Source organism: Aspergillus flavus, chromosome 1, assembly GCF_009017415.1.
Source record: "Aspergillus flavus chromosome 1, complete sequence".
Taxonomy (NCBI): domain Eukaryota; kingdom Fungi; phylum Ascomycota; class Eurotiomycetes; order Eurotiales; family Aspergillaceae; genus Aspergillus; species Aspergillus flavus.
In genome coordinates this window covers 4,504,524-4,519,061 of record NC_092406.1, presented here as the reverse complement: position 1 = coordinate 4,519,061, position 14,538 = coordinate 4,504,524, and the positions used below count along the sequence as shown (strand labels likewise).

Below are 14,538 nucleotides of genomic sequence, written 5' to 3'. Positions count from 1 at the left end.
CATTTTTTTATTTAATAATTTTAATTAATTTTTTATAAAATATTCTATTTTATTAAAATTATAATATTTTTATTTTTTTTAATATTTTATTAAATTTTAATTTTAATTTTCTTTTATAAAAAAATTTATTAAATTTAATTATTAATTATTAATATTTTATAATTTATTATTATCTTTATTAAAATAGTAAAAATAATTAAAAATAATTAAAATAATTTTATTTTATTTATATTAAATAAATTTTATAAATACTATTTAAAAAATTTTAATAACTTTTTTTAATTTATTTAATTTTAAATTCTTTTTATTTATATTATAAAATAATATATAAATTATGATATTAAAATAAATATTAATATATATTTATATTAATTTTAATTTTTTAAGATATTAAAATTATTATAAATCTATTTTTTTAATTATTTAAAAATAATAATAGAATTATTATTTTTTATTATAAATGTATTATTTTTTTTATTTTCTAGTATTTCTTAATAATTTTAATAAATCTTTATTTAGTAATTATTACTTTTTTAATTTTAAAGATTTTTTTTATAAAAATCTATTTATTATAACTATTTATTGATTATTTTATATTTAAAATAATTATTATATTTAAAAAACTTTATTTAAATTAGAGATTTTTTAATAAAAATAATTAATTTATAAGAAACCTTTCTTAAAAATTTTAATTTTTATTATTTTAATATTTAAAATATTATTATTAAATATATTTATTAATATAAAATTTAATAGAATAATAAATAAAATAATTTATTTAATTATTTATTATATAACTTTATTAATTAAATATTAAATTAGTTTTTTTATAATTTATTTAATAATAAATTATATTATTTATTGTATCATAATTTTTATTCTTTAAATATATTGCTTTACTATTTATATTTAATTCTTTTATTAATATAATTAATATTTTAAATATATTTTAAATTTTTTTATTTTAATTATTATTATTCTTACTATTATTATAAAAAAGTTTAAAATTATTTAAATAATTATTATTAATTTTAAAAAGATTATTATTTTTTTAATTTAATAATATTTTAGATAATAATAACTTTATAATAGTTTTAATATTAAATTATTTTTAATAAAACTTTTTTTCTAGTATATACTATTTTTTATAAATAAGTAAATTAATAATATTATTTAATTTTTAATTAAAATTTATTATCTTTTATTATACTTTTAAAATTTAAATAAATATTTGTAAAATTATATTAAATAAAATTAAATTTTTATTTTTAATTTTAAAATATATTATTAAACAAAACTTTAAATATTAATATATTATAAATAATAAAAAATTATTAATTTTTTATAAATTTAGAAAAAGTTATTATAATTTATATATATATCAAAATCTAATTTAATAATTTTTTAATTAAACTATAAAATTTTTTATAAATTCTAATATTTTTTTATAATAATATATTATAGCTTTAATTATATAATTAAATTAATTAATTTATTATTAAATATATTAGATTTAAATTTATTTTGTATTTTATTAAAATTTTATATCAAAAATATAATAAATAGAGATTTTTTTATTTATTTATTATAGTTATTATTTAAACTATTAAAAAATTTAAAATCTTTTTTTAATTATTATATTCTATATTTATTTTATATAATATATTTTAAAAATATAAACAATATATTATTTATTAAAATTTATATAATTAAAAATATAATTTATATAATTTATAGATTAAGCTTTATTTATAATATTTTTAAATAATTATAATTTAATTAAAATAATAATCTAATAAAGTAATTTAATAATTTTAAATAATTTTAAATTAAATTATTTATTATAATATATTTTAAATAAAGTAATAATTATATTTTTAATTAATAAAATATTTTTAATAAAAATAATTAATTTTATAATTTCTATCTATAGATTTTTTTATATTTATAGTTTATTTATAAAAGTTATATATATTTTAATTTTAATTATACAATTAAAATATTGAATTATACTTTTCTATTTATATATATATATATAGTATAATTATTTTTTAAATAATATTTTTTTTAGATTATATTTTAAAATTATTATTTATAAATTTTTAAATATTATTAGAATAAATAATTTAATATTATAATCTATGTTATATTTATTATTTTAAATTTTTTAATTATTTTAATTATTTTTTATTTATATTTTAGAAAATATATATTTATAAAGGAATTATATTAATTAATAAAAAAAAGCTAATAGACTTTTATATATTTAAATCTAGATTTAATATTATTCTAATTTTTTTTATATTAATAAAGATTTACTATTTATATTTAGTAATTAATAATAAAAACTATTTATTTATATATTTAATTATAATACTTTTTTTTAATATAAATAAAAATACTTTCTTTAAATAAAAAATTAATATCTAAATCTTTCTATATTATTTTTATAATATTAAATAACTTAATTTTAATTTTAAATATATATAATATATCTATGAGTACTAAATAATATCTATTAATGAATAGTTTAAAAAATAATTTAATATTTTTTTAAAAATTAAATATATAATATAATCTATAGTAATCTATATATCATATTAATAAAATTTTATAATATTATTAATAAAATTATTAAAATTTATAATAAAATAAACTATTAAAGTTAATATTCTAAATATTTAAATTAAATTAAAAAAAAATTTTAATATTCTTAATAGTGAAATAATAATTCTTTATAAATTTAACTATATAAATAAAATTATTATTTTTTAATATAAAAATAATAGTATTAATTTTATTTTTTTTATTTTTTTAGCTTGTACTTTATTTTATATTTTTTATATTTCTTTTGAACAAATTTACTAATATTATTTTCTAAATAATTATTTTTTTATAATATCTATATAGAAAACGAGATTTCTTAAATAAAGACTTTTTATTATTCTTTCTATAACTTATTTATTTATTTTAACTTTAATTATACTACTTTATAAAATATTAAATTTTATTTTTATTTTTTTCTAAATAAAAACTTATATAATTTTATTAAAAATAATTCTTTTTATTAAAATAATTATTTAATATAAAATATAAAATAAATTCTAAATTTCTTTTAAATTATATAAAATAAACTATATTTTTAAGACTTTAAATAAATTTTTATTTATTTATAAATTTATAATTAATTTATTAAATAATATAGTTAATTTAAATATATAATTTTAAATATTTTTATAATTTATAAATTAAATATAAATAATAATTTAAAAATCTTTAAATAATTAAATATTAATAGAGATATTAAATTTCTTTAGAAAATAATTTTATAACTTATTTAAAATTTTTATTTTAATAATTTTATATTAGATTAAATATAATATTAATCAATAAATAATATTTATATTATTTTATTAAATTTTTTATTCTATTGTTTTTAATTTTATTAATTTTTTTTAATACTTTTTTTAAAAAAAAATAAAGATACTTCTTTTTCTATAGCTATAATAGATAATTAAATTATATATATTATAAATTTATTAGATCCTATTTTAATAAATTTAATATTACTAGAAATTTTAAAATATAAATATTTTTTTTAAAATAATTCTTCTTTATATATTTTAAGATTTAAGATAAATAATAACATTTTTTAATTAAATTTAATAAATATTAGTATTTATTTATAGAGATAGTTTAGATATAATATATTAAATAATATAATTTTTTAATAATTATTCTAAAAATCTAAATAAAATCCTTTAAAAATAGCTAATAGCTTTAAATTCTAAAGAATAGTATATTAAAATTATATTATAAAAAAACTACTATTAAAATTTTAAATAGCTTTAAAAAAAGCTAAAATAAATAATTAAAAATCTAGAGACTAAATCTCTAGACTTATAATCTATAAATAAATAAAAAATAAAATCTTTAAACTCTTAATAATTTTATAGATAAAGAAAGATTTTTTATATTAATATAAATTACATAATTATAGATAAAGAGCCTTTATTAATCTATAAAACTTAAGTAGACTATTTAATTTAATTTTTAAGTTTATTTCGAATTCTTTTTAATATTGTAGTCTAGATTAGATAAACAGTTTTCTAGTAATAGAGAATGCTTAATATTTCTAGTTATATTTAATAGATTTAATAAAAATAGTAGTAGTATCTAGTACCAATACTTTTACTATTACTATCTATTATTACTAAACGCTAGAAATTTTATTATAATTAATAAGTTTTATATTTCTCTTAATCTAGATAGTCTTTCTAGACTTATAATCTATTATATGCTAAATAAAATCAAATTTATAAAATTTTTTAATTTAATTTTTTTAATATTTATATTTTTTATATATAACTATTATCTTTTTTAAAATTAATAAAATATTTAATTTATATATACAATTTTATTTTTTTTAATATTATATAATTTTTTATAATATATAAATATATATTTATATATTATAAATCTTTATAAAATTTAAAAATATTTTTTTATTTAATAAATTATAATGAAATTAATATTTATATATAGTTATATTTAATCTAGTTTTTTTAATAAAATAAATTAATTAAATATTTTAGTTACTATATTAATTATATAAAGCTAAAAATAATTTAATAAATTAAAATTAATTATTGTTAATCTAGCTATTTAATTAAAAATATTATTAATTTTTTTAATTTTATTATTTATTTTGAATATATAAAAAAAATATTAATTTAATTTATATATTTTTATTAGACTTTTTTATTTATTTATTAAAATTATTAAATTTTATTTTATTTAAATATTAATAAATAATATATCTTTTTATTATATTATAATATTTTTAATTTATTTTTCTTAAAATATTTAAAACTTTTTTTTATTATAAAAGTATTATAGTATATATTAATTCTATTATATTATTATTTATAATTAAAAAATAGTTATATTTATTATAATTAATTAAATTAATTTTCTATATATCTATATAATAGAGATTTAAAAAATTAATAAAATAAATTTATAATATTTAAAATATATAATATTTTATTTCAATTTTATAATATATTTTATAGTATATATTAGTATTGAATATTAATTTAATATTTTATATTTTTATTATAATTATAATTTTTAGTATTTTTATATAATTAAAATAATAATATATAATTATAATATTTTTTTTATATATTTAAAAAATTTTTTATAAAAAAAATTCTATATATATAAATATAAAAAAAAATATTATAAATATTTTAAATAAAATCTTTTATAATATTATTAATTAATTTAAATATATAATTTAAATTATTCTAAAAAACTTTCTATTTTAATTTAATTTTTTTTAAATTAAAAAAAATTGAAAATATATTTTAAATTAATAGTATATTTTAATATATAATATTATAGTTTAATTATTTTCTATATCTAGATTTATTTTAATATAGTCTACTTTTTTAATTTTTATAATATTTTCTATAGATATATTATATTTAAAGATTTTATTAAAAAAAATTTAAATATATTATCAAATTCTTTTAATTTAAAATATTTAATTTTAAAAAATTAATATTAAATAATTAGTATAATATTTTTAATATATTAAAATTTTTAATTATTATTTTATTAAAAAATATTATATAAATATTATATAATTTATATCTATTTTTTTATTTTAATTATAAATTTAAAGATTTAATATATTTATAAAGTTTTATTATATAAAATCTAATTATTTAGTTATAAAATAAAATAAAACTATTAATATATTATAATATTATATTTAAATTTATTATTTAAATTGATATTATCTATTATAACTATTAATAAATTATATTAAAATAGATTTTTTTTCTAATAATAAATATATATATTTTTAAAAAATTATACTTTATATTATTTTATATAATTTTAAATTTAAATTTGTTTTTAATATATATTATTTAAATAAAAAGTTCTATTTTAAATTTTTATAAAAAATTAAAATAATATAATAAAGTATAATTATATAATATATATTATTTATAAATTTTATTAATATATATAGTAAGATTAATAATAATTAATAATTATTTAATTATTTTTTTTAAAATCTATAGAATTAGCTATAATTTTAATATTTAAAATATTTATTTTTATTTTATATAAATTAATAATATTATTAAAAATTTTAGAATTAAAATATTAATTAATATATTAATTTTATATAATTATAACATATTTTAAATATAAAAATTTTATATTTTATAATTAGATTAGTTTATTAAATATTCTATAATTTTATTTATTTTATCTAACAGATTTTTAAATAAAAAATAATCTCATATTTTTATTTTTTTTATAGTATTTCTTAGTTTAAGTCTTAAGTTTTATTTTCTTTTTTTAAGAGATTTTTTTAAAAGCTTTAATCACTATTAGCTATTTTAATATATATTATAGATTTTTTTAAAAACTTTTTTTTATAAATAAAAAGTTTAAATTAATATTAATATTAATTATTAAGTTCCAAAATTTTCTTTAAATAGATTAAATAATTTCTTAGACTTTTTTCAAGCTAGTTAAACTTATAATCTATTAGATTCTTATAGAATAGAAATTATTAATTATTTTAAAAAGGAGATTTTAACTATCTAGCTATTACATAAAAAGACGCTTCGGCGCTAGGTCTAATTAGGATCCTGCAGTTAATATAATATCTAAATATAATAGACTATTTAAATTATTTTAATAAATAGTATATAATTAAAGCCGGTCTTTTATAAAACTATAAAACTTTATTTTTTTAAAGATATACTGGTTTCTAGTAAATTTTATATTAAATAATTATAATTTACGCTTTCATTTAATCTTATATTAATTAAAAAAATTATTTAAAAAATTATAAGCTAAATTTGTAAAATATAATTTTTAATATATTTTAATCTAGTTCTATACTTATATATCAATTTAGATATTTTAAAAAGAATTATAAAATAATAGTCTATTATATAATTTCTTAAATATTAAAATCTTATAATATTACCTATTAAAATTAGTATAAAGCAAATATTATTTTTAAATAGATACTTATTTATTATTAAATAATATTATTAATTAATTAAGTTAAAAGTCTTTTATTTAATTTAAATAATATATAAAATTAGACATCTAATAAAAATCTTATATTAATTAACTATTATTTATATAGATTATATAGTAATAATTAATATAGATAAATTGATAGTTTTAAATACTATTATTATTAAATATTTAAATTAATATTTAGTTCGCGTATTTATATATATATATATAATAGTTTTATTTGAAAGTATTTTATAGACTAGATAAAATACATATTTTAATTTTGAATAATAGAATAATTAATTTTAACGCTTTATTTATATATCTATTAATCGAATTATTATTAGATTTTGGAAAGTTTATTTGTAAAATATATAAAAATAAATCTTATATTTTTTTTAATATTAGATATAATTTAATTTAAAAAGGATAATTAATTTTAATTATTTATTTTATATTAGAAGTAATAGTATACTATATATAATTAAAAAAATTAATTATTAAAAAGATCTTTAGTTATACATCTCTTAACTATTAGTTAAATCTATTTTTAAACTATTATATAATAATAATAATAATAATTAAGATTAAAATAAATATTGAGTAGCTATAGATAGATTAATAATATATTATAAAAAAAGTTACTATATATATATATATAGAGTAAAGTATTTAATTTATTTATTTAATAAAATATATTATTATATACTCTATAATTTTTTTAAATCAATATTAATATTACTAATTCTATTCTATATTATAATAATAGATTTTATAATAAATCTATTTATTAGTTAATAATTGTTTAATTAACTATTTATTATATATAATAAATTTATAAAATAAAATAGATTAGAATTACAAAATATAATATAGATTATATAATAGTAATAAAATAGTTATTATATTTTTTTAATATTATAACTAGATAATCTCTATATAATTTATGATAAATAAAAATTTTAAAAAAAATTATTTATTAAATTACAGACTAAATAGCTATATAATATTATATACTATTTTTAAATAAATAAATACTTTGAATAAATAATCTAATTATTAAAATATTAACTAAATATATTTATTATTATTAATTACTATAATAATTAATAATTTATCTAATATATTAATAAAAAATATACTATTTAAATTACTAATTAAGATAGAATTTTAATAGCTATAGAGCTTGATAAAAATCTTTTTGAATTTAATAATTTTTAATAAAAATTAACACAGAAAAGATATTTATATATATAGAAATCTAAATAAAAATAATTTATAATTAATTTTATAAAATAATTAAATTTAATATTAATAATTAAATATAATTATATTTATATAAAAACTATTATCTTTTAATTAAAAAAGATTTAAATTTTATATAATAATATACTAGTTTTTTATTAGTTTTAAATAAATAAAATAACTAATGTATAAAATAGATTTTTTTTAATTTAAAAAATCTATTTAATAATTTTTATTATATAATTAAAATTAGCTGCTATAGATCTATATAATTAATAATTTATTTAATTTTTATAAATAATTAATATAAACTCTTTTAATCAAAATAATTATTAAAAGATTGAAAGAATTATAAATAATTATTTTTAATATTTTAAATAGTTAAAAATATTAATTACTAAATATTTATTTAAATGGAAAGATTATAGTATATAAAATAATTAATAGATCTAGATAAAAAATATTAACATATAAAATCTAATAAGTAAGTTTAGAAAAATAGTTAATTAATATTATAGTTTATTATATATTATTTTATTAATTTTTTTATTTATTTGATTTTATTTTATCTCTTATTTTAATTTAACTATATTTATTTTTTTGTAAATATTTTTTATTTTATTATATATCTATAATTTTTATAATTATTAATCATTACTCTTTATTATTTAATATAAATTACTTAATAATTACATTTTAACTAATATATATAATACTATACTAAGTTTAACATAATTAAAATAAATAAGTAAAATAGCTAATAAATATATAATATATAATACTATTTTTAAATAAATATAAATATATATATTATTTTTCATTAACTAAATACTAGATATATATAATCTAGATATATCTATTTTATTTAATAAATTCTAGCAGATTATTAATAGAACATAAAATCTAATATAATCTAATAGATAGCTATTATTTAATATAAAATTTAATAATAACTAGTATATAATAACTATAATTAGCTTATTTATAAAAATAGAATCTAAGTATTATTTATATAATTTTAATAGTAATAATAATATTTAATTAAAGAAATTATTATAAAGTAATCTAATTATTATAATAGTAAATAAATACTATTAATTACTAGTCTATTATAAATACTATATATTTTTAAAAAATATTTAATTATAATCTATTTATATCCAATAAATATAAATACTAGAGATATATTAATACTAAATATTTTTAATTTAGAAATTAAAAGTTTATTATTTAGTAGAAATATTATTATAATAATATTATTGTATTTTTTATTATTAGCTACTAATATATAATTTAATCTTTTTAAATAATAAAAATATCTAGTATATAATAGTAAAATTTTAAAAATAGATTAATATTTATTTACTATATTATTTCAATAATTTTAGTAGATATTTATTTTTTTATAATAGTTTTATTAATTTTTATTATTATTAGATAATTAATTAATATAACGTAATCGGTAAGCGAGCTGCACACACAAGCAAGCTATATACCCAACGTATTTTCTACGCGCCTCAATTTCTTAGAGAATTAAAACATTAGCTATATTACTAAAAATATCTAAATCATTAAAATCATACGTTGAATAGAAAGGCCAGATTCTATTAGCTATATTAGCTTTAAAAAAAAATAAATTTAGTAGTTTTAAAAAGACCACCGATATATTTAATCTTTTTAAATCTACTCTATATAGTTATTTAAAAAGAATCTCTTTTAAAAGTAAGCAACGCGCTAATAGTTATAAAATAACTATTAGTAAAAAGAAATTATTTAAAAAATAGATTTTTTTATTAAATAAGTATAGAGTATCTTCTTAATCTATATATATATAAGAAATGGCTAATATTTTATTTTTAAAATATAATACTATCTCTCTCTCTACTACTATAGAAAAGAAATAGATATATAATTTTATTAGATATATATCTAAATTTAAAATCTATTTTATATATCGCTATAACTATTAATATATTAAAATAAAGAATTCTAAGATTTAAATACTTAATTTAAGTAGATAAATAAAATTATTTAAAAATATAATATAGTTTTAAATAATATTTATAATTTTAATAAAATAAGATTTATAATAGATCTAATAGCTATAGTTAAAATTATTATTAGATCTAATATATTAAAAAAACTATTTTTATTATAATTAAAAAATTAAAAATAGATTATTATTATAGAATATATTAATTTTAATAGATAAATTTTATTTTTCTATATTATTTTTAAAAATAAAATATATATAGAGATTTAATATAAAAATAATAAAATTTTTTTTAATTAAAAAATAGAGATTAGTTCTAATAGCTAAATAAATAATAAAATTAATCTATATTAATTATAAAATTATTTTATATCTTATATTATTAGCTAATTTATAAAAAAATATTATTTATTTATTTTAAATAGTTATAATAGTTATCTAATATCTTAATTTAATTAAATCTATATAGAGAATAATATTATATTAATCTATATATTTATATATATTTTTTATAAATTTTAATTATTTAATATTACTATTTTTTTACTATTAAAAAATTTATATAAAGATTTAATTAAATCTAAAATATACTATAAATTTAATTATATTAATAAATTTAATTTTTTAAAAATATATTCTTAAATTTATATAGTAATTTTTATTAATAATAATATTTATAATATTTTTAAAACTATTAATTTAATTTTTTTAAATTTTAAGTATATTTTTTCTTAATTAATAATTTAATTTAAAATTTTTATATCTTTAAATAATAGATCTAGTAGCTAAAATAATTTAGTAATTAAAATATTTTATATAATTAAATAGTTAAAAAAATTAGAATCTATATTTAAAAAGCTATTTAAAAATTAATTTTATAATTCTAATTTATTTATTAAAATTAATTTAAATTAATTAATTAAAAATATTAAATAAACTATAAATAATATAATAATATTAAAATATTAATTAAAATAATATTAGACTATATATAAAAAATAGCTTAAAAAATAAAAGTATTTTATTAAATAAATTATTTTTAAAAAAAATATATTAATATCTAAAGTCTAAATTCTTATTAAATATTAAAATTAAATAAATAAAACTATATAAATAAATAGATTTTTATCTATTAAATTAGATTTTAAATATATTCTATCTAAATATTTTAGCTATAGTATATAAAGTTATAAAATTATATATTATCTAAATTAATAGAACTATTTATTTTTATATAGAGGTCAGAATTTATAGTATTTTAATTATTTTAAATTTCTATATAGTGGTTGATACACAGCTCGCTTATATGCGCAGCTTGCTTACCAATTATATTAGTAAACTTTTTTATAATTATATAATTATTAATTTTCTCTATTATTAATTAAATATAGTTATTAATATTTTTTATTATTAAATAAATATAGTCTTTAGTATTTATAATTAATTTAGAATTATTAATAAACTTTTCTTAACTATTTTATATACTATAATTACAATCTCTAGATATATTAAATATTTTAAATCTATTTTTATTTTATTATTATATTTATTAAGTATATTAATCTACTATTATTTAATTATCTAATATTAATTATATAAATAATAATAATAATAATAATAATAATAATAATATTTTAAATTTAATAGTATTTTTAGTTTTTAGATAATCTTTAAAGATTCTAGATATATTATTAATTATTATAAATTAATAGATATTAGATTATTATATTAAATAAAAATAATATTTTAATTTACTATCTAAGACTAAAAGTATAGAGTTCTCTACAGGTATTAATAATAATCTATTATATAGAACTAATACTATAGATAATAGAACTACTAGTATTGTATTATAATATAATATAGCTTCCTTATGTATATAGCTCACTTATTGATTATATTAGTATAGTAGCTATTTATTAGTTATTTAAATAGATTAATAATTAAATAAAATAATAACTTTCTCTATATATACTCTTGATATACTCAGTATAATATAGAGTATCTTTATAATTCTATATCTAGGTAAATATCTATCTATCTAGAGGTGTGCCGGGGGGGGGGCCTATTAAATACTAATTATATAGAATCTAGGGATTCTATTAATTTTATAGATATATTTATTTTTTGAATAGTTTAGTAAATAATGATTTTATGGCCTTTTTAGATGACCTTGACTAAGCGGGTTACCAAGCGATTTAGTGGCAACTTATGACTTCCGGTAGCTGACTGTACATACTACTAATTAGTAGGATCGGCACAGAGATACCAAACCTGGACCAATGGTAACCCTCCGTAATCGCCTTACAGATCTAGCCCAGGCGGATTATGGTATCCTCGGCTATCGAGGCCTGAACATTTTCTTAGCCACCAGTCTACAGCCAGTCTCCGTTCGTACATATCTCACATCCCCCGACCCTGTCCCAATACAATACTTTTTCGCTATATATAACGCCCCTAGCGTTGTTCTATGATCCTTAAATCCTTACTTGTACCTGAAAATTGCAACAAATGTACTGACCTGGATCGCTGGCCATCTATATCATTGCCCTGCGAAGTCGTATTCTGCCAGTGGCACAGGCGCTATTCTCTTTCCTTCCCTCCACCGCGTTTCTATCTTCCATAGCACCCCACTTGCTTGCCGCTCCTGTCATTATGTCCTTTTCTAATCTCGTCTCTGACCTCGCCTTCAGAGATTCTCATGATGACCGAAGTTCTCAGATATCTCAGGTACAATCGCAAGCCACTGCACGATCGTATACAAGCACAGCTGCCACAAGCGTCAGCATATCTGGCGACATCTCAAGCCAGCTTCATTCCGGTTACAGCCATCCACTGAGCCGATCATGGCAGGCTGAAAGACAGTTGACTAAAGTCCGCATTTTCTTTTGTATTTACTGAGCTGCTCTAACCCCGAGATAGGAAATGCTTATTTATCCTCTCTTCATCACCGATAATCCCGATGAGGAGACTCCTATCCCGTCTCTCCCTGGACAGTATCGTCGAGGATTAAACCGTCTAGTTCCTTTCATCAAACCACTTGCCCACAAGGGGCTACGCTCAGTCATCCTGTTTGGCGTCCCACTACACCCCTCTGCGAAGGATGCACTAGGTACCGCTGCAGACGATCCATCTGGACCGGTAATTCAAGCTATTCGCTTGCTTAGGTCGCGGTTTCCTCAACTTTATATCGTGACAGATGTGTGCCTTTGCGAGTATACTTCGCATGGCCACTGTGGGATACTGCGAGAAGATGGGACTCTTGATAATACACAGTCTGTGGATCGGATTTCGGATGTTGCTCTGGCTTATGCTGCCGCCGGAGCCCATTGTGTCGCTCCGTCTGATATGAATGATGGGCGAGTGCGTGCTATAAAACTGAAGCTTATTGAAGCCGGGATGGCCCACCGTGTCCTATTGATGTCCTACAGCGCCAAATTTAGCGGTTGTTTGTACGGCCCTTTCCGTGATGCAGCGGGGTCCTGCCCATCATTCGGGGATCGCAGATGCTACCAGTTACCACCCGGAGGCCGTGGACTTGCTCGGCGCGCTATACAGAGAGATATAGGCGAAGGGGCAGACATCATAATGGTAAAGCCGGCGAGCAGCTACCTGGACATTATCAGAGACGCAAAAGAAATTGCCAAAGACATTCCCATTGCTGCTTACCAGGTCAGCGGTGAGTATGCTATGATACATGCTGGTGCCAAGGCGGGCGTATTTGACTTGAAATCCATGGCCTTTGAAAGTACTGAAGGGATTATAAGGGCTGGTGCTGGGATTATAGTAAGCTATTTCGTGCCTGATTTTCTAGATTGGCTTTCGAAATGATTTAGCTAGATGGAGCGTGATGAAAGCATCCACCAGATAAATAGCAGTGACGATCGCGTTTGAATCATACCTATTGGAGTAGAAGTCTCGGTATCTCGTTGGGGATTCTCTAGGTTGCTTATTTAACGTAATGCCACGCCATGTGTATATATTGCCTAGATACTTTTATAAAAGATACACCAAGCTGATGGTGCCAAGTGACCACTTCTAATAAATACAAGTATACCAATTCCTCCGAGATATGCGGGTGCGAAATGAGCAGCAGGATGAATCATCAATTATATATATACTAAGAAGGTGGCCGGAATTGTCACATGAAACCTCGTAGCATGAACCGTATGTCCTGAACCGGTCAGAATCCTGGTCTGAGAAGAAGATAGGCACTAATAAAAAGCCTGCCAAATGGGAAA

The 14,538-nt window shown here is 14.3% G+C and overlaps 1 protein-coding gene across 1 annotated transcript; it reads left to right on the top strand.

The window, feature by feature from the left end:
- The first annotated feature begins 12,862 nt into the window (after positions 1-12,862).
- On the top strand, positions 12,863-14,414 carry F9C07_1124850 (delta-aminolevulinic acid dehydratase). The gene is made up of 2 exons (XM_071507582.1): positions 12,863-13,171; positions 13,220-14,414. The coding sequence occupies exons 1-2, from the start codon at positions 12,953-12,955 to the stop codon at positions 14,126-14,128; spliced, it is 1,128 nt and encodes a 375-aa protein (XP_071365951.1). The 5' UTR covers positions 12,863-12,952; the 3' UTR covers positions 14,129-14,414.
- The last annotated feature ends 124 nt before the right edge of the window (positions 14,415-14,538 follow it).

What these genes read in the sequence shown, in the direction of transcription:
- F9C07_1124850 (XM_071507582.1), top strand. Translation starts at nt 12,953, where the DNA reads ATGTCCTTTTCTAATCTCGTCTCTGACCTCGCCTTCAGAGATTCTCAT. An exon ending in CTGAAAGACAGTTGACTAAA is followed by an intron (nt 13,172 to 13,219) that starts GTCCGCATTTTC and finishes ACCCCGAGATAG; the next exon opens with GAAATGCTTATTTATCCTCT.